The sequence below is a fragment of the Rhizophagus irregularis genome, chromosome 16, assembly GCF_026210795.1.
Source record: "Rhizophagus irregularis chromosome 16, complete sequence".
Classification (NCBI taxonomy): Eukaryota; Fungi; Glomeromycota; class Glomeromycetes; order Glomerales; family Glomeraceae; genus Rhizophagus; species Rhizophagus irregularis.
This window is the reverse complement of record NC_089444.1, coordinates 4,775,525-4,796,010: the sequence shown is the minus strand read 5'-3', so window position 1 is coordinate 4,796,010 and position 20,486 is coordinate 4,775,525. Positions and strand designations below refer to the sequence as shown.

Here is a 20,486-nt window from a genome sequence, read left to right as displayed (position 1 = left end):
ATGTATCAAATAAAAAAATCTTTTCTTCATTTATTAATTTTTCGATTTTTATTATCTAATTATACGTTAGCAAAATAATCATTCTTTTAATAATCATCACAATATGCAGCATAATCACCAAAATCACTACTTTCTATCATTGTATTCCAAAGAACTATTACCATCAATGTCTTCAAATATAATCTCATTGCTGTTTCAGGAACAAGGACTTCTTGAATATAATTAGCAGTTTGTAATGGATAAGAATTTACGGGCGTAAGAATATTAGTTGTTATAAACAAATCAATTAAGGTTTAGGATATTTGCGATTACAGCAAAATAGTGGATACTTGTTGTCGGGATTGTTCGGTTACTCGGCTAGTCGGGTTATTAGAAAAGATATCTAACACGTGGCATATGTACAGTATATATATATATTATGGCGTAGTATAACTATAATAAAGTATAATTGTATATAATTAAAGTGACTAGCCGAGTAACCCGAGTACCCTAAAAATTTTCTTGTGTCCACTATATTTCGAATTTTACTGTAAAACAACGCATTTGGTTCATAATATCCGGCTAATTTATAGATTTAATTAGTATGTTATAAAATTTAATTTTAAATTAATTTTAATAAAAAATAACTCACTCTTAAACTTTGAATCGGTCCATTAACATCATCGGTGCTAGCATAAGGAAAGTTTTATATTTGGAAAACAGGATTTTTCAATGTTACACATATAACTTTACTATAGAATTCAATCGTTTTAAGGTAAATACTAGTTATAATGTGTATTATTACTGTATTATTAAAAAATGGGCTCTTGATGCGATCATATTAACGTAATTTTCCCAAAAGCGTATAACAAAATCGATCCTGTGAATTATATATGTCCCTGTTAGTGAATCCTTTTATCCGCTTTGTGCAAGTAAAACGAAAAATCAAGCGAAATAATCAAACTTTATACTATTATTTACATCACCAACATTATCTATCATTCAAACAAACGAGTATATTCCGCAAAGTGATAACAAGGTATGTTGGTTTTATCCCGACGCTAATCAATTTTCTGGCTCTATAGACGTTCCAAAACAACACGGATATATTACTTTTCTTGCTATATATCGGCATTTGATCTTCGCCGAGAAAATCTTTAATCATCACGCGTATAATAGGCGCAGTGAAATAAAGTATATTATCTAATCTAATCGACTCTACGTGCCTCATTTCACGGTATTTTAGGATCCAATAAATGACTGTAGACTTACTACAGTCCCCCGAATTTATACTGTAGGTTACTGTAGGTTCGAGATTACTTAATCTCGGGGAAGTTCAATCTTTTACATAGTCTGTGCGGATGATTGCGATATAGATAAACAAATATTTCGTAGATATGGGTGGGATAATTTATTTCGAAAATCTAATGTAATAAAAGAGTATAGATGGAAATCTTGTAATTAGTTATAGAAACAAATTAGTTATAGATATTTTTCTTAAACGTGTGAATGGCCTAGGATCCGCATATTCCCTTCCTCTTTGATAGCATCATATTCATCACTTCTCTAGCATTTTCTGATTCGATATGAATATTAAAATCAATAATAAAGTTTCGTCCATTAGGGCATTTGCGTCAATTTGTTTTTTCTTTGCAAAAAATCAGTTACCCGAAACCTTCTTCAGATAACATAAGGTCACTACATAAAAGACGTTTTATCACAAAAGTCTGTTGCTATGCAGTCATTTCGAAAACAATACCAGTTGATTCACAAAGCGGATTTTTTGATTCACCAAATTGTGTAACCAATCTTTTGATACAGGTGCTACTTCTTTCAAATCATTCTCAAAGTAGTCTGAGTTAATTCAAACGACTGTCAGTAACGTAGTGAATGTGTAGCACAAACAATTTGTTTGCAACGTACTGATAGCTATAGCATCATTCCTTTTGACTGTCGTTGTTGATTTTTCATCCTGTCGATATGATAAAAAATTCTTGTTATGAAAATTCAAGGTAATATTTTATTTGTCATCACTTCTTTCGATGTTTTCTCGTCAACTTGTGGGTCATGGCCACGCCTCCTCAGATAACTCCTTTGTTTTGGATTACATCCAGCTGAATTGAGGCATTATTCGTTGCTTGAATTTGTTGTTCCACCTAATTGAAATGAAAGATGCCGTCAAACGAAAAACTGATTGCCATACCAGTAACTCTAGCATGAGCAAAAAACCCTAGTGCAAGTTATACCAACAAATACCTCAATTTGATCCACCTTCTTCTCTGACAATTAAGTGCTTGCGTCGATTTTTTCGAGCTCAACCTTATTACAAAATATCTTCACATCATCCCAGAAAGCAGGTCATTAGAGGTTGTGAACGAACGCGTCGTTCTTGGCGCTAAGACGGGTTGTCTTTGGCCTTCACACAAACTTAAAATGGAGTCCACCGGAGATAGCCTCCCTAACTAACCCGACGCGTTGTCAAGTCGCTTAGGTGGTTGTTTTGACATCGTCCAACTCCCTCTCTATCTCCTCGCCACTTTCCCACTTCTGATTTTTTTCTATTTTCTTTCGACCAAGCTTACATCACCTTAAGAATTTCATCTTTATTAATGGCAGAAGCGACCTTCCTCCACTTCTTATTTGTAGTTCCTACAACGTATGAAACGAACTTTGATACAAGGGTATGCTCGACCGTTCGGTGAAGTCTTCGGGGTCAAAATCATTTTCCCATCCTTTAAACTGTAGTTTCATTAAAGTCTTCAGGACAAGAAAGACAAAGACGCGAAAAAAATTCGAGATAGTTTAATACTTTGGATAGCACAGTATATGTAATTATGTATACGGTATTTACCCGTCACTTTACTACCCCACGTGATTTCGTGATTTTTTGTGAAATTACGAAAAAAAATTTCTAATAAAGATAATACGTTCTGTAAATAAAAGTGAAAATAAAATTTTTCTTATTTTTATCTTATTATTAAAGCATAAAAATTCTACACACATTAATTGCAAAATTAATTGAATTATGACACGTAAAAATTTATTTTTTGTATAAAAATTATTTAAACGTAAATTTCAAAAAAAAAAAAATCACAAAAGTTGCGTATTAAAAGAGAAATTTATTGATTCCCTTAGATTGATGCATATTTATATGGATATTTCCTTGGGTTTTTAAATCTTTACCTTCTACTTATTATTTTGATATAGATTTCTAATTTGGTAAATTTTCTTATTAATATTGTAGGGTGGCTAGCCAATAACTGATAATGTAAATATTCTCAATTTTTTATATAAAATTCAACTTTTAACTTTTATAATTTATAGATGTTTCAGTCATGTGATTGTCTTATATTTCATCACAATTAATTCAGAGAGTATAATATAATTTTATAATTCTAATGTGAAATTTAATTGCTGATTCTTTGTTTACAGGCATGATAAACAAGATTTAACTGGACTTTGGCTATTACTACTTTTTTTTCCAATTATGTTTTATGCTTTTTTGTTAGGATTTTGTTGTAGGTGGAATTTAGTGGAAATATGGTGACATAATGAGATTACAATGAAGTTAAATGTTAGGTACAGTCTAGTACAATTTGTGACAACACCGATCATTACATCATTAGTGCGACCTAACTAAAATATATATAAATCAACCAGACCAAAGACAAAGACAATAAACAATTTATTTTTCAATTTTATATATTTTCGTAAATTTTCGTAAATTTTTGTTAAAAATGTCATCAAAGTTGTCGAACGTATTACACAAGGAATATAATGATATTCTTGAATCTACAGAATTTTATGATACTGAAATCTTAGTTGGTGAATACCCTTATACAGAAACTTTTAAAGTACATTCTTTGATATTGAAAATCCGTTCTCCTTATTTTCGTGCTGCACTATCAAACTGTTGGATAAAAAAAGAAAATAATATTATTAAGTTGAAAAAACCAAATATTTCAGTTAAAATATTTAACATACTTATTAAGTAAGAAAAATTATTTATTATGTTACCTACATTTATATGATATATACAGTATAAAAAATTAACATAAATTTTATTCAAATTTTTTTTAGTTATATATATAGCAGTAATATTGACCTTTCCATGAATAATATCAAAACAAATGTTAAACTTTTAATTGCTGCTGATGAACTGTGTCTTGGTGATCTATGCAATTTTATTGAGAAATATTTCCTTGAAAACAAAAGATTATTAGAACAAAATCTGGTTTTAATTCAGGATATTACAACAAAATTTTCTCAATTTAAAGAATTATCCCGATTCTATAAAAAGACCATTCGAAGAGATCCTTCGTTAATCTTTAAAGCAAGTGATTTCATTAATATTAAAGAAGATACTCTTCTTTATTTACTTGAAAAAAATGATCATTCTTTAAGACCAATTGAAATTTGGGATAAGCTTATGGAATGGTGTATTGCACAATCATCTGAACTATTATCTGACGCATCAAATTGGACACCTAGTGAAATAGAAATAATTGGTAATTTTCTTCAACCATTCATTCCATACATTAATTTTGAAGAAATTACTCCTTCAGAATTCTATAGAAAAATTAAACCATTTAAGGATATTTTTGATAATAATTTTTATGTTAAAATTCTTGAATATTATTCTTTTAATTATCATAAGCGGAATCAGCGGAATCAGCGGAATCCCTTTTCTTTATCTTATGATGATGATGATGATGATGATGATGATGATGACATAATGTATTAATATTAATCTTTTACATATACTTTCTTTATTTCTTTTAGAAAAATATAATAATAAAACTTAGGCAAATTAGTATGCCAACGTGACACGTTTAATCCAATCATTATATATTTCTGTATTCACATTTTCTGAAATATTTACGTTAAAAATTATTTCCTTCTGTTCATGAAATTTTCCAGTTGGATGAACAGATAATTGCGATGTATAACCTTAAGTAGTATAGGAAATATTTCATTTAAATTTATAATATTTAAAGAATATAGTGAATCCGGATGCTAATCCGTTTAAATAAAACTTACAATTTTACAACCTATTCGAATAAATACTCAATTTTTAATTATGATGACGTCTATACTACATTGTATTTCTCTATAAAAGTCTTTGATAAATTATTTATTTATTCAAATTAAAGTTTTCCTGATAAATAAATATCATTAAATAAGTATCCATATTTGCTTTTAGGTAAATTTTGAGTTAAACAGTTTTCTCTTGATTCTAATACATCTCTTGATGATCGTACTCTCATTTCATTTTCATATTCTCGTATACAATTTTTATATCCATCTTTTTCATAATTTGAAAGACACTTTACAAGCGATTCAGCATCTTGTAAAGCATTATTTGCACCTGATTTAAAAAAATATATAAATAAAATAATATCAAATCGAATAAAATCAATTACATAAATTAGTTATATACCATAACCTAAGAAAGGATTCATGGCGTGTATTGCATCGCCCAATAAGGTGACCCTCGTAGATTCCCAAGCTTCAACAGACATTGGATTAATATCTTGTACTGGTCTTCTCCTTGGAGGATTATAAGTTCTATAAAATGGTTTTTCATATTTTTTTGGTGGCGAAGCTGGTGCAATTGAAACCAATTCCAACAAAATTTCTGTTAACTCACAAGGTTCCCTATGCTGTTTGATCAATGTTTTGATATGATCAATTACTGATTGAGGATTATTGTCATCTACATTAATATTCTTATTTCTCGTATCCCAGTACGTATAGTAAGTATAACAAAGGGTTATTCGATAATGTATCTGATCATCTGGTGTATTTTCTGTTATATCATTTTCAATTGGAATTAACCGCATTAAAGAAAATGTTGTGTCTCCATCTTGACCAAAAGTTTTTTGACATAGAAAATTTCCATTCAGCGCAATAATACGATCCATAAGTTTCTTATTTGGGGTGACATCTATAAGTATCTGTGTAATTCCATAATCAAATAATTGTAAATGTGGTAATCTTTGTTTTCGTACTATAAAAAGAAAGAAAGAAAGAAAAAATTGTTAATGCTAAATAAATTTTTTTTCCTTTTTTTATAAATAAATAAATAAAATACTTGAAGAATTAATTCCATCGCATCCGATCAGGATATCCCCCCTTACTCTCGTTCCATCTTGAAAAATAGCCCAAACTTCATCATCAAATTCATCGTATCCAATACATTTCTTTCCCCACTGTATATTTACGCCTTCCAACATCAAATCTCTTAATCTATTCCGATAAGAAATAAGTGAAAGTGAACGAATGGATGTTAGTTCAAATAAAGATTTAAAGTGTGTTGGAGGTGTTCTGAATAATTCTGTTCCTTTATGATCACAATGTAATACACCAGGATATTCTTTTTCATGTATTGGATTTGGTATAACTTCTGGAAGACGAGTAACAAGTGTCTCTGGAAGACAAGAAATTAAAGACATCATTCCATAAGAATTTATTCCAATATTATACCCTTGCCACCGATCTGATCAAAAAAAAAAAATATTTTTTAATTATCAAGTAAAAATAATTGAAATAATATTAATAATATACCTTGTGGTCCAATATCTCGCTCAAATATTACTACGTTAAATTTTTTCACATTTTTATTTAAGTGTTTTTGAATTCCATGATAAAGTAATAATCCACCAAGCCCTGCACCAATAATTAAAATTGTAGGAATGTGATTATTTGACATTTCGAAAGTTAAAAAAAAAATTATAGTGTAAATCATTTATTATTCATTCATTTTTCATATTCTTCAAAGGACTAACTTTGTGTAGAATGACTATAGTAAAGAAAAACTAACTAAAATAAGTTAATAGACAAAGGGATCACCCTTCGTTTAAAAAAGAAAACGGAAAAGCTAAACACAGTAAATTACGCCGCTGAATTTATTATTCATTAATAGTAGCACACCCGATCATTATTTAATCATCACTCTTTTCCACGTGAAATGTCGATCGAAGCTACTATTAAAAGTATTCGGACAGATCTACAATATCTCGCCCATCCAGTGATCATAAAAGGGTAAAATATGGTTCGTTAGATTCGTCGTAACCAGGAGCATCTAAAGGTTGAAATTGTAACTATTATTCATCTTTCTACGACCAATAGATGATGAAGCACCTCACTACTTAAAGTATAGACTAATAATCATTCCACATTTAAAAGTTGCCATTTTTTAAAAAAATTGAAAATTTTTTCTATTTTTTTTTTATAGAACGAGTTCTTAGCTAAGCCTGAAAAAAAGTTGGTTAGATCTACAGTAGTAATTCCATTTTTAAAAAAGCTATTTGCCGATCTTAACCAACTATAGACTTTTGGTAGGGATGTTTCATTGTTTCATCATCTATTGGTCATAGAAAGATGAAACACGATTCGTCATAACGAGACGTCGAGGCAAAAGTATCATTCTTGATAGATATGCAGGAGAATCTTGATATGCATAATATATTTTACAGTAAAGTCTATCAAGAATAATACCTCATGTCTATCAAGAATGATACTTTTGCGACGTCGAGACGATTGTTTCGTAATACGCAGTAACGTGATCAGCGCGATTTCTGACGAATAGGAATCAGACACGTGACTACTTAGTGTAAAACACCGGGTTTCTGTAAAGTTCTTGTGTAACTGGATCTGTCTAGAACCTCGTGAAGGAGGGTCGGTATTATCCATGTCAGTATCGTAGCCAAACTCAATTATCTTTAGGATCGATATCGAATTAACTAATTAATGGGGTCGATACCAAACTCACAATCAAATAGATCGAAATCAAACACATCACCACTAAGATCGTTGTCGAAACAAATAATCAACAGGATTGCTGTCGAACACGCAACGCATAGGATCGATCGCACAGTTTTGAGACGAACTCTCATCTCGGAGGAATCAATGTCGAATATAGTATCAGGATCGAGATCACATTATCATGCAGCAGTATCAGTTTAGAACTCTCATAAAGCAGGACTTTAATGAAAGGGAACGATTTAGGTTTCTTATGTTTTAAGATCGGTTAATAATTAGTGTCTGAATTCTGGATGATTTTACTATGATATTAGTATTTACTGTTAATTTTAATGGAAAAACTTGCTTGTTCTTTTTAACATATTAAAATCTATTTTTTAACCACCTGAAAAACTTCATAATCATCATTAGCAAAATCATATGGAATACCAAGATAAGAATAAGTAGATGATCCTCTGGAAACCCATTTGCCAACACAATTCATTGATAAATCATGTCCATTTCCGAAAATTGGCCCCCACCGATTACTACATACCAAAGCATGAGAAGCGTCAGTTACTCTTCCAATTCTACCCGTATTAATATCTCTATGATTGTCAAAAATAAATATAAAACTATCTTGAGTATTTTTGCAGATATCACTTCCTTCCCAATCAAGCGGATTATATCCACCAACTATTTGATTAGTTTCCTCAATTTTAACAACTATAATAGTTGCTCCTTTGTTATCACATTTATCATGAAATGCTCCTGCTGTATTGCCATCTCTACTAGCACGAAGGATAAGATTAAATTCATAAGGAATCATTTTCAAAGATTCGTCTTTTTTGTCTATCCAACCTGCAAATATTGCTAAATGTTCTGAATTTATAAGAACAGAATCAATAGTATTAACAGCATTTCTTGATGGTAGAGATCCTATCTGTTTTGCTTGTGGAACAAAGTGAAACTTCAAGATTTCGTTTTTTAGTTTTTTTGGTAGCAAATCATCATATGGTACTACTTTGTCATAATATTCTTCAGAGGTTATATCATGAAATCTAATTAATGGGATAAATCTCGATAGCGTCCTCTCCATTAAAATTAATTCATCTTTAGTCCATTCGGAAGGATCCTTATTAACGGTAGGTTGTTGTGCATGAGCCCATCTGATCAAATTATTCCATACTTCAATTTCATCTAGTACAAGGTCGTCTTGTTTAAGTAATGATTCCAATATCTGTGCAGGCAATGATAATATTTTGTCAGTTCCAAATAAAATGTTTGGTTCTTCACAGATTGCTTCTAGACCATAATCTCTCAACATTGTAAAAGTTTCATGTTGAAAAGCAACTTCAAGAATTCCAATAGGATCATTTTGTAAGAATTTTTTTTGATTTTTAATTAAAAATTCTTGGATATATTCGCTGAGTATATTCAACCCAAGTTCATCTGTAGCGACTAACAATTTTAAGGTATCTGGCCCATTTTTGACATTTAAATCTAATTGACCACAATAGAAATATCTAAATTTCGATTTTAAATAAGATTTTAGATTATCAATAAACAATAATTTTTTAATGTTTAATTGAAATTTTCAATACCTTATAATAATTTCAAAAATATGTGGCAAAACATTTGGTTTCTTAAAAATATATTTCCCATCCTTTTTTTCAGCCCAATTAGAAGAAAAAGCTGTATCAAAATAATCTGATTGACAGCGAAGAATGTTTGAATGAGCGTAAATTTCTTTTTGATCATTATCTTCTCCAGCTTTTATAATAACATCATAATCCTTTTTTGACTTAAATAATTTTTCAAGATTATTCAAAAACGGTGAAAATAACTCTTGTTGCATTTTTGTAAGAAACAAAAGGAATTGGGAAAGAAAATAACGCCGAAACGAATACATTTCCATTTATTGACAAAATTTGTTAAGTTTGTTTAACAAGTTACGTAAATGAAGTTCATCAAATTTGACTTAAATTATCAAGATCTACTGAATTCGTGACAACATGGTCAATGATTGATACTGTATCACATGCTTCACATGCTTGTAGATAATTTACCAAAAGAAGGACAAGTCCCGTAAAGCATCACGATCTAAGGTCTTAGCGGAAATTATAGATGTTTTACGTAAATTAGTTTAGTTAATTTTAGGTTTTAGAATACGTGGGTAAAAAGAGTGGTTAAACGATACAAATTTATATTTTTAGATGTTCATCTTTTTTACTCCTTTTTGTTTTTTTTCGTGTTGTTCGCCCTTTAGGGTGAGTTTTTATTATTTTTTCTTTTCCCCTTTCCCCCTTTTTGATTTTCTTTTTCCTTCTACCCCCTTTTTTTTGAGCCGGCGGGCCTTCTTGTATTTTATACTTTTAGGTTAGCTTGTTTAGTTTAGTGTTCTTGTTTATTTTTTTTAAAATTAAAGACAAATCAAACTAAAGATCCTGTAAAGTCCTATATGGCATTATTTTTCTTTTCAATAAAGTGTGATCGGATTTGCTCAAAAAAAAAAAAAAAAAAAAAAAAAAAAAAAAAAAGCGCTCTGCTTCATTTATTATATATTTTTGAGTCCAAAACTTTAATACACTCAACTTACAATTTTGTTTTCATATTCGAAATTTCGAAAACCAATATATGTATATTAAATTTAGTATTTATCAGTGCAATATTATTTTCTATTAATCGCAGTTAAAGCAATAATTAGATAAATGTTCGTCACACCATTAAAAATAAAAAAAATATTTTACTCTGAATTAGCATTCTTATGCAAATAACTTCAACGAAAAAAAATTTTTAGCTGGTTAACAGTTTGTCAGATAAAATATTTAAAATTAATAAGAAAACAAAAATCAATATATTACATTTTAATTCCTTTAATTTAATTGGCAATCTGGATAAGATCGGCACTATTTCATATTAAAATTTGAGGCAACGTTCCGGACGCTTCTAATGGTAGCGTTTTCATGTCCTTATCACCGATAAATAAAAGTTATTTACACTTTTCATTTTAAAGACTTTTGTATATAACGTTTTATCCATTGATCCTAGAAATATGGAACAACTACCATTAAAGGCGCCTGGTTATGTCGAATCTAATGAGCTATAATTCATCCGTTTACAATCACTGGATGGTGAGATAAATCAGACAATGCGATTTAAATTTATTTTTTAAAAAAGATCTGTCCGGATACTTTTTGTAGGAGAGTGTATCCATGCGACCCACCAATATGTTTTTTTGATGAAACTAATTTTTATTTTCCTACTCTATTATTGAGACAAAGGTAAAGTCACCAGTTTCTATTGGACACCAATACACTGCCTTGCTTGTAATATTAGTTCATATGAATAATAAAAAAATTTTCTATAATACGAGAAAATAGAAACTTTTCTAAGAGTAACCTGAATATTCCATGGATCACAAGAATTAGAATTTAATGAAACGTATGCGAATATTTGCTATGATGTGTAATTTTTTTACGCAAGATAGGTACGTCAGTCGTTCGATTATGCTGGTACATTTCTTGTTAATGCACATCTATGCCAAAAACTGAAATATGGTGAAAAAAAAGAATATGTATTTTCTTCGTAGAAACAAACAATAATGCATTAGTGCATTTTCATAATATAAATAGCCCAGTACGGTAAAATTTTCGGAATTCAATTTAAATTATTGGTCAGCAAAGTTAATTACTATTGGTTGATTAATTAGTTGATTTCCATAAAAGGAAATGTGTAAGATTTCGGATAAATTTCGGTATCAAAAAGCCAAGTTAAAAATAGTATTATCATTTAATAATGACTTTTTTTTTGGTTTAGTTAATTTTTACGTTGTGGCTTGAAAGAATTAGAATCGTTAATCTAGAAGAAATTCGACAGAAATGACTCTATAAATAATGGTTAAGTGCCTTCCTTCAATTCTTTATTCTTGGAAGAAAGTTAAAAGAACAAGGCTAATATATTTACATATTAATTTTTTTTTAAAGAATAAAAAATTTGAAACGTTGAAACGTCGAGTTTATTGATTATTTTATAATATGCAAGAAGGAAAAATTCCAACTGTCCTTATTATTGGGGCAGGTCCAGGAGGACTTACTCTTTATCATGCTTTAATAAAAAATAAAGATAAAAAAGAATTTAACGTAAAAATCTTTGAACGTGAAGCCAGTCCTACTGGTAATTCAAATTATTTATTCTTTTTTTTATTTTGTTGTTATTTCATTTAATTATATTTATTTTTTATCTGACTTTGCCAAATCAATATTTAAAAACTCATAATAGACCGATGGCAAGGCTATTTTATCAGCATAAACGTTCGTGGGGCAAAGTCTCTTATGAATTGTGTTCCACCTTCAATCGCTTCAAAACTTTCCAAAGCAATTCCGAATCCAATTCCAGATGCAGAATCTAATGGAATTACACTTACTGATGATACAGGAAAACGTTTAGTTAGGCCTCCATTTAAACAAGTTAAAGATGTTCATGAATTGGCGAAAGTTCCTAAAGAAATCTCTGCTATTATTTCTTATCGAGATATACTTAGAGAAGTTTTGTTGGAAGATGTGCCAGTTCAATGGAATAAAAAATGTGTTGGATTTGAAGAAACTGAAAACGGTGTTTGGGCGATTTTTGAGGATGGTTCACGAGAATTTGGCGACATTCTAGTTGGTGCGGATGGGATTAATTCTCCAGGTATTAATTTATAAAATATTTATGCATTATTTATTAAATATTAATTAATTAATTTTTCTTCATACCTTTATTAAATTATTGTAGTTCGAAAACAAAAAATACCCGAATTAAAAGTTTTCGATTACGGTGTAAATATACTCAACGCAAATGTTGCCGTTCCTAAAAGTCTTATGGATAAATCAATTAGAATTCACGGCAATTCTTTAATTCAACTTTCTCTTGGAATAAAGGGTGACTGGACATTTAGTCTTTTCCGTTTAATTCCGGTTGAACAAGATCCAGACCATAAAAATGATTCAGTCGAACCTCATTATAAAGTAACACTTAGTTTTGCTTATCCATCGAAATTAGATATTGAAGAATCAGATAAAATTAAAGTTGACGATAAAGACCCAGCATCAGTTATTAATTATACTAAACATTTAATTCAAACTTTAAGACCAAAAAGTGAGTTAACCGATATTCAATTAAAATTATGGGACTATGTTCCTAAAACAGCTCCAAATGATCCAGAAAAATATCCATTTAAAACTTATAATCCTACACAACGAAGAAAATTACAAGATCTTGACCCATTATCCGTCAATACTTGGAAAAGCAGCCGAGTGACATTATTAGGGGATGCTGCTCATGCTATTAATCCTATATTTGGATTGGGAACAAATAATGCTATTAAAGATGCAGATCTTCTTTCTCAAGCATTGCTTAATTATACTCCAGAAAATTATATTTCTTACATCCAAGAATATGAAAATGAAATGCGAGAACGAAATTCTGCCGATGTGTTGAGAGCTAGAGCATTTGTATTAAGACAAACTCGTCCAATTGGATTTTTTGGTATTATTATTAGAAACACGATTATGAGGATTATCAACTTTTTTATGAATTTAAAAAGTTATAAGTAAACCTTATTCATTTATTAATCTTTTGAATATTTTGTTGCAATATTTTTATCATTTATTGCATTTATTGTATTTATTTCATCTATATTTTTTAACGTAACAAACATGTATATTAAAGACTGACTACAAGTAAAGTACAGTACGTACTGTAGTTCTCGTATTGATAAATTTGGTTTATCAAAATAATTATGGGCCGTTACGAAAAGATTTACATTGCGTCGATAATAAAAATTTTATTATGTAAATTTATTTTTTTTATAAATATTATCAGTACATATTGGGAATGCCCGAAATCTCAATATGCCCGATGATGCTAGAAAATTCTTAAGGCATTATAAAGGTGGGCCGAAAATTTAGGCCGATCGTTGATTTGGGGCACGGGCACAACGTTAAATTACATGATCCTCATCGGAACTACTAAATTCATCAATTAATTTATGCTTTGTATGCTTTCGTCGGACTCAAAATATTCCTTAGTATTTTTAAGTGCTCTTCTCCAAAAGTCCTACAGTGAAATTTTTTCTTTAAATGCATTTAGTAGTGTATTTCTAACAGATAAAGGGTTTGAATGTGGACCTGAGCGTGCAACTTCACCCTTCACAACTGACCAAACATCTTCAATAGGTTGCAGTTTGCAATGGTAAGGAGGGGTAAAATTAACTCCATGTTCGTATTGTTAACACAAGAAAATGGAACCTTTTATTTATTCATTCGAGCCAGCTCCAAAAGTTTTGGTTTTCTTAATTCATCAGAAAAGGCAATATCATGTGCATTTCTGAAATGTTTTCGTTGGGTTGCAATTTAGGAAGTCCGAGAGGTTTATGCGGCATAAAAGTATTGTCCCCGTGGCTCTTCCAGTCTGAGTTAGCCCCTGAAAAATAATTGTAAACGTTAATTATCATCAACTTTTTGTTGTCAGTTAATGGTACGCCGCTTCGTTTTATGGAGGAACTATGCGAAGTAGAGTAAAAAATATTAGTAAAATTTGTTATTCGAAGTCTATTTTTTTTTCAGCCCTTAATTTAGTCACACGGTACTTTTCTTGGTGTAAATCCTTTTCTTTTTGGGTGAGGTACAAATCTTTTCGCAACGGCCCATAAAAAATATAAGCATTGTTAAAAAAAAAAAAATATTATCTCCGTTTGTGGATTTATTTCACTTAATGTTTTTTTGGTTTATATATTTTTTGACGGTTGGCTAAACAGGAGTTACATGTTTTTGCAAGATTTTCTTAAGTTTTCTTAAACGCTTTTTCTGGACGCACTACCTTACAACATTTACATAAAGGTTTTTTAACAAATCAAACCAATCAGATTTGTATAACTCGGATGGCTATCATGTCGACCAGTGAAAACATGTCCATATTATAATGATACATTTGTATAAATGGGAACAAATACATAAAAACAGCTAATAATTAAATTTGCGCAGTAGCATAATTCTCTTTGATGCAAATTTAACAAATTTTTAAATTATTGGTAATGATTAAAGATATATTTATAAGAAATAAAATTATAAAAAAATTAAAATGTTTCAAATGCTTACCATAATGAATTGGCCTCTTTAAGTGCTCAAACTTCCATTCCTAACATTTCACGAGCTTTACTTAACAACGTGACGGCCTTCGACCCTTTAAATATATTGCGAAATGTTTCCCAAAGAAGTTTATCCTCTTCCTCCTCTGTTAACTTTTCTTTTGGCACAATAGGCAAACCATCATGATTATTATGACCATAATTGGACAAGTCAACTTCTTCAGTTCTTCTCCAATAAATAAATGGCTTACATCTAGTCATAAAGTCTTCTGTGTCTTTGTTAACGCTCTCTTTGACGATAAGATAATTTTGTTGGTGAGATTTCATCTTTGTTGACTTTTCCTTTAACAAGAGTGCTAGCCTCATCATTATTAACTTCTTCCTTCATAAGAACATCGACTCACCACTAACTTTCCCTTTAACAAGAAAAGAAAATATGTTAGGACAAGTAATATAACACATCATTTCAATAATAACAAGGGAAAGGTAATAATAATAAGTTACGATATGATTGTGGTAACAATACCTGAATTCAATTTTTCATTTCATCATCGCCTGTAGAATCCACTTAGTACATTAAGAGAAAACAAATCGGGGATAGTTTTTTAGCTTACCTTAAATGGTCTTTGTTGGATGTGTTCATGCAAATGTTCTGTAAGATAAATAATAGATTATTATAAATTCTACAGTATGGTGAAGTTAGCAAAGCCAAAAAATACTTGAAATATTTTTGTAACTTTCATTATACAGTACATGTAATAATATCAATCTCATATTTCTTGCAACCTTCCCACGGGCATATGTAAATATGATCTCCTTGAAGAGATAATTAATGTCATGTTTAACGACATGTTTTCTAAGCTTCTCCAGGTTTCAAAGTACTGGGTTTGAATGAACATTTAACCATTTGCAGAAAAATGGCATTGGAATAGTACTTTCTTCAGACATGATAACGTGGTAAGATTTGGTTTGAGGTCAATTAGCGAGGTTAAAAATTCATTTATTTACGTAATGTTCAACATTTGTAAGATTTAACAAAATATTAGTAATATCTTAACAATAAAATTCCGCAGTGAATAGGAAATAGTCGGATCAGATAGTCTAATTAAATACAATTAAATAACAGTGAATTTGATAAAATGAATTAATGATTTGTAATACTTTAGGGCAGGGTTGGGAAATGTACTGTACTGAGTTTTTTTAGTACAAGTACATTTTTTTATATAAATTACAGAGGTATTTTCAATCATATATACCTTGGTTTTAAGTGGTCCAGTGATTAGATTTCAATAAAATTAAGCTCATTAGATTCGTCTCAATGAGAGGAATTTAATAGTATTTATTTTATCATAAATGAATCAATATTGACAGAGTTAGCATTTGAAGTAACTTTATTAAATATATGGTATTTAAAATTTTAAGTACAATGTATTAACTGTACTGTACTGTACTGAAATTTTACCTCGTACACCATATTTTCCCAACCCTGCTTTAGGGCATTTTTCACATGTGTTCGTTAGTTTCACACTATAGGTCGCAAAAGATAAAACTTGGTCGAGTACTGGTCGAGTATAGAAACAATAGCCTACACGTGATTTTTAGGCTCATGTGATTTTTGCCGGAATTAAGGTATTAGAATTAGAATTTCACATTTTTACTGATCATGTGGTCAAGTTGTACAAAATGCGCCAAATTAAAGTGTGATCTCGGCGACGGACTTTAAATGCACGCTTTCTGAAGTTCAAAGAGAATGGATTTGGATATTATAGTATTCAGAAATTTCAAATCGGACGCGCTTTCTCTGCTGATAAATTTGATGGAGATATTAGGTACGATTTTGCTATAACAATAAAGTAGTTCTAAATCGCGAAAATATTAATTTAAAGTGAAAAAAAACTGCGGTAGAACATGTTTGAAGCTTTCCCTTTGTTAACTGCTCATAATTTATTATTTTATTTGTTTAAATTTTAGATTCAATTATACATTCAATATTTTGTAATAATAAATATATATGATTAGCGAATGATGCAACGATAAATCATTAAATTATTTGATCTTGTTATGGTAATATAAAAACTTAATATTATGCTTTAAAAAAAGCTGAGTATAAATTTAAGTTTTCAATATATTAATTTAACCATCATATAATTTACAATACATAATGACGTAATCATATATTTCCTTATTTATACTGTATAACAGATAATATTTTTTTTTTCTCTCGTCTATTAATATGTCCAATATCATGCATATCAAGTCAAGAACGCTTGCTTATGATAATATTAAAATATTATCTATCTTAAATAATATCGTCAAGGATGAAGGCAACCAACTTGTTGAACCAGATTTTTCCGGTTATCCTGTGCTTATCGGTTCTCGTGCCGCAAAATGGCATGTTCCTTCTTTCCGTGAACCTAATAATTGGAATTTCATTGCAACCGTTTCACAGTCAATTTTATTAATTAATAAATTCATGAATAAAAAAAATTTGAAACTGATTTATTACTCGGATGTTGGATTAAAAATTATTGGTAGATGTGTTGAATCATATGAAAATGAGAAATATATAGGCTTTGAAATTGAACTTGCTTCTGACAAAGTAAATCTTAGGAAAATGAAGTTAATGGAGGTCACAAATGATATGGAAATTAATGATAAAGATAACATTGATGATGACTGTTCGATTGAAGATGAAAGCAAAATTAAATTTGAAAAGTTTGATTATGATCAAGAGAGAGAACAGTCAAAGTCAAGTGCACAAATGATTCTGGAATTATGTCACAATGTAAAAGATAGAATGATGATACCCTTCCCATGCATAGTTGCTCCATTGAAAGTTCTCGAAGCTTTAAAAGCATCTCATATTTACTGGTCGGATGATTTTTATAAGAACATAGCAGATTTACATTCATTAAGAATTATATTGGAAAATAATCAAATATCACCAACTAAACCTTTATGCTGTCCAATGCGTGATGAGAAAACTAATCTTATGTTGAAGACTCGTATTAAGGAAACTGAAATCTTACGAGGTACACCATCTGTACATATAAATTTAAATAATTCTGATGAAGAATTTTTGGATCGTGAAGATGATTTTTTTGTAGATAGAGTCGTTCCTCATGATAAATTACACGAACTTGTTAAGTATGGAGATCACCCAATCTATGAAGGTTTAAAGAATGATAAAGTATAAAAGTTTAAAATTTAAGCAATTTTTATGACACTTTTTAATATAAATTTACTAACATTTTTATTATAAAAAAAATATCATCTATAGTCTAAAGCAATGATCGAAAAATCTCTTTTTCAAAAACTTGACTATCAAAAACAACTTGATTGTATGAAAGAGGAAGCGATGGTTATTGCACTTGAAAGATATCTTATTCCAAAGATCTTGAAGGATCAAGAAACTTCTTACAGTTCAGCGCTCATTAGAATTTGCACTTCTTTGACTAAAGACTGGTTTCGCCAATTTGCTATCGATAATTACCCTCGGCTTTCAAATCTTGATAAAGATTTATTGTCAATTGTTCATAACTTAACCAAAAATAATCCACCCTCACATCATGAACTAGCTGAGACAATAACGTTGCTTCATAAATGGATACTTGACCCGGAAATTCGGACTATTTTTGAGCCTATATACGCTTGTACTAGTCGTATTTATGATCTTGATACCCCTAGTGTTTCTCAAGGGATGCGGCTCGAGACATATAGATCTGGAATCAAGATTAATTCTCCGGTAAACAAAAATGTATCAATTGCTGCTATCATTACAACTGTTTGTATGGATGACTATGAAGATTGCAACCCAGGAGCTGATTGGTGGGCATCTATTGCTATCCTTCCTAGTGAAGATTTAAAATGTTCAAGGTAATATTAAATAGATTTAATTTACCATAATTTTTTTATATTTTCGTTACACTAAATATATATTTTTATCCAAATAGTGACGAGTATGATAGGTGAATTTTTAAAATTTGTACATGTACTGTACAGTTATTAATTATTAATTCCAGATTTTTTGTTTTTTCTTTTTTTTTCAGGGAGACTTTGGGAAGTTATTATGATTCACTACATCTTCATCCTTTTGATCATAATATTATTGGGAATCGTGGAATTTATATTGATCAACCACGTGCAAAACGTTTAGAACTTACTTCTAAGCACATACTAACACTTGAAATTGGTTCAAAGACTAGTGGTGATAGTTGGAGTGTGGCTGAGGATGTTTGGTATTTACCAAAAATTCGTGCTAAATCAGCTGATCATATTGCCAGTAAGCTTGAAATTCCAAATTTTACTGGTGATATATTAGTAAAATATGTGTTGGCTTATCTACAACCTACCTTTAAAAAGAAAGGAGATACGCCACTTAAATATCTAATTAATAAATTAAAAGCCACCGAAATTATTCCAATCAAACCACAACAACATCTTTGGTATGATGCCTGGAATTATACTTTGAAGAATGGAGGAGAAATTTGATTAAGACAATAATTTGATTATGTAAAGAGATATTATATATCTTTAATAATGATAAAAGTTTACCTTGATTTAATAAATGTAAAAGCACCATTACCCTTATAATTTTACTTTGAATCAAATCAAGAATATGTGTATAATTTAATTATTGCAGATTTTCATATTTTAACCACGCCACAACTTATCAGATGATTCAGCAACCTTGTTTTAATCAAGGAAGATAATTAACGTAGTTATTCAAAAAATGCGTCAAATTCACTACATATACGTTGATTATTTATTTGTTAAAAATAATTATTTAAATAAACGATTTTTTTTTTTAAAAAAAAAAAATGCGGTATACAATATATTAATATTCCTTGAAATGATATTCAAGAAAATTGCGGGAAGCAGGATGGAAAAATTTTATGCGTAAGTAAACCCTGTGGATTGGACGATCTATAATCACGTTAATCTTAATACGAATAATGAAAATAACTTGGAATTATTTTTGAAATATTCACATAAAAAACATTGTTGATTGAAATCCTAAATTTATTTTCATGTATTGTTAATGAAAATATTTCTAATTTCTCCTTTTGAGGGTTATGCCTAGACTGGTGGTAAAGTCACTCTTTGGTCCACTTTCATTTTTCAAATAAATGACGCAGCAAAATTAAGTAACAGCCGCCTTTATAAAGTAGATGAATCTGGTTAACTCTACGATACTTTTATTATTAATGATTCTAAGCTAGAACTAATCTGGAATAAAGAAAAAAGAAATAAATTTAGTATCACTCAAGTTAATATCCAAATTTACAAATCTATGATATTTGATGTACGCTGTGCCTATTGCGCTACCCATTGCTGTCCAGTAATTAGACTACCAATTATTTGCTAAACTAGGAGAACGGAACCGTTGGAATGTCCGAAGCGCTGATGGATCATAAGTAGCACAGATAACAAAGCAAATTTGAACGTACTACAGAACGTACACGGATACACAGCGAAGCGCGAAGGTAGGAGCGGACGAGTTGTAACTGGTAATACTAAAAGGAGTAAAACGTGTTAGCACGACAATAAAAATGATTGGTGGATTACGGGCGCGGACAGACATACCTTGTATGAAGAGAGTCTAACCGTAAATGTCCTCAACTATAGCTTCGGA

The 20,486-nt window shown here is 30.0% G+C and overlaps 7 protein-coding genes across 9 annotated transcripts; 3 read left to right on the top strand and 4 right to left on the bottom strand.

Moving 5' to 3' along the window:
- Positions 1-1,639: 1,639 nt before the first annotated feature.
- Positions 1,640-2,486, bottom strand: OCT59_008696 (uncharacterized protein; the record flags this gene model as incomplete). Of its 2 annotated transcripts, none has more annotated exons than XM_066142689.1 (6): positions 1,640-1,654; positions 1,739-1,833; positions 1,903-1,951; positions 2,088-2,135; positions 2,236-2,258; positions 2,447-2,486. In XM_066142689.1, the coding sequence occupies 6 exons, from the start codon at positions 2,484-2,486 to the stop codon at positions 1,640-1,642; spliced, it is 270 nt and encodes an 89-aa protein (XP_065999547.1). The 2 variants fall into 2 exon arrangements, with proteins under 2 accessions (XP_065999547.1, XP_065999546.1); XM_066142688.1 differs by lacking the exon at positions 1,640-1,654 and adding an exon at positions 1,675-1,677.
- A 1,230-nt stretch (positions 2,487-3,716) lies between these two features.
- On the top strand, positions 3,717-4,723 carry OCT59_008695 (uncharacterized protein; the record flags this gene model as incomplete). The annotated part of the gene is made up of 2 exons (XM_025311606.1): positions 3,717-3,970; positions 4,060-4,723. 2 exons carry the CDS (start codon positions 3,717-3,719, stop codon positions 4,721-4,723), a joined length of 918 nt encoding a protein of 305 aa, XP_025169942.1.
- Positions 4,724-4,883: 160 nt separating this feature from the next.
- On the bottom strand, positions 4,884-6,691 carry OCT59_008694 (uncharacterized protein; the record flags this gene model as incomplete). The annotated part of the gene is made up of 8 exons (XM_066142687.1): positions 4,884-4,929; positions 5,020-5,030; positions 5,241-5,347; positions 5,420-5,547; positions 5,630-5,637; positions 5,700-5,989; positions 6,074-6,478; positions 6,547-6,691. 8 exons carry the CDS (start codon positions 6,689-6,691, stop codon positions 4,884-4,886), a joined length of 1,140 nt encoding a protein of 379 aa, XP_065999545.1.
- Positions 6,692-8,011: 1,320 nt separating this feature from the next.
- OCT59_008693 (uncharacterized protein) lies at positions 8,012-9,580 on the bottom strand (the record flags this gene model as incomplete). Its single annotated transcript, XM_066142686.1, has 4 exons — positions 8,012-8,032; positions 8,129-8,330; positions 9,189-9,248; positions 9,327-9,580. 4 exons carry the CDS (start codon positions 9,578-9,580, stop codon positions 8,012-8,014), a joined length of 537 nt encoding a protein of 178 aa, XP_065999544.1.
- Positions 9,581-11,646: 2,066 nt separating this feature from the next.
- OCT59_008692 (uncharacterized protein) lies at positions 11,647-13,574 on the top strand. Its single transcript, XM_025327695.2, has 3 exons — positions 11,647-11,898; positions 12,004-12,414; positions 12,499-13,574. Exons 1-3 carry the CDS (start codon positions 11,760-11,762, stop codon positions 13,317-13,319), a joined length of 1,371 nt encoding a protein of 456 aa, XP_025169945.1. The 5' UTR covers positions 11,647-11,759; the 3' UTR covers positions 13,320-13,574.
- Positions 13,575-14,887: 1,313 nt separating this feature from the next.
- Positions 14,888-15,178, bottom strand: OCT59_008691 (uncharacterized protein; the record flags this gene model as incomplete). Its single annotated transcript, XM_025311607.2, has 1 exon — positions 14,888-15,178. One exon carries the CDS (start codon positions 15,176-15,178, stop codon positions 14,888-14,890), a length of 291 nt encoding a protein of 96 aa, XP_025169946.2.
- Positions 15,179-17,084: 1,906 nt separating this feature from the next.
- Positions 17,085-19,342, top strand: OCT59_008690 (uncharacterized protein; the record flags this gene model as incomplete). Of its 2 annotated transcripts, none has more annotated exons than XM_066142684.1 (4): positions 17,085-18,041; positions 18,132-18,727; positions 18,805-18,819; positions 18,901-19,342. In XM_066142684.1, 4 exons carry the CDS (start codon positions 17,085-17,087, stop codon positions 19,340-19,342), a joined length of 2,010 nt encoding a protein of 669 aa, XP_065999542.1. The 2 variants fall into 2 exon arrangements, with proteins under 2 accessions (XP_065999542.1, XP_065999543.1); XM_066142685.1 differs by having other exon boundaries at positions 17,613-18,041.
- Positions 19,343-20,486: the final 1,144 nt, after the last annotated feature.

Bases quoted from the DNA above. Each gene is read 5' to 3' on its own strand.
- OCT59_008692 (XM_025327695.2), top strand. From the start codon at position 11,760: ATGCAAGAAGGAAAAATTCCAACTGTCCTTATTATTGGGGCAGGTCCA. The intron at 11,899-12,003 runs GTAATTCAAATT...AACTCATAATAG, and splicing joins ACGTGAAGCCAGTCCTACTG to ACCGATGGCAAGGCTATTTT. The intron at 12,415-12,498 runs GTATTAATTTAT...AAATTATTGTAG, and splicing joins GGATGGGATTAATTCTCCAG to TTCGAAAACAAAAAATACCC.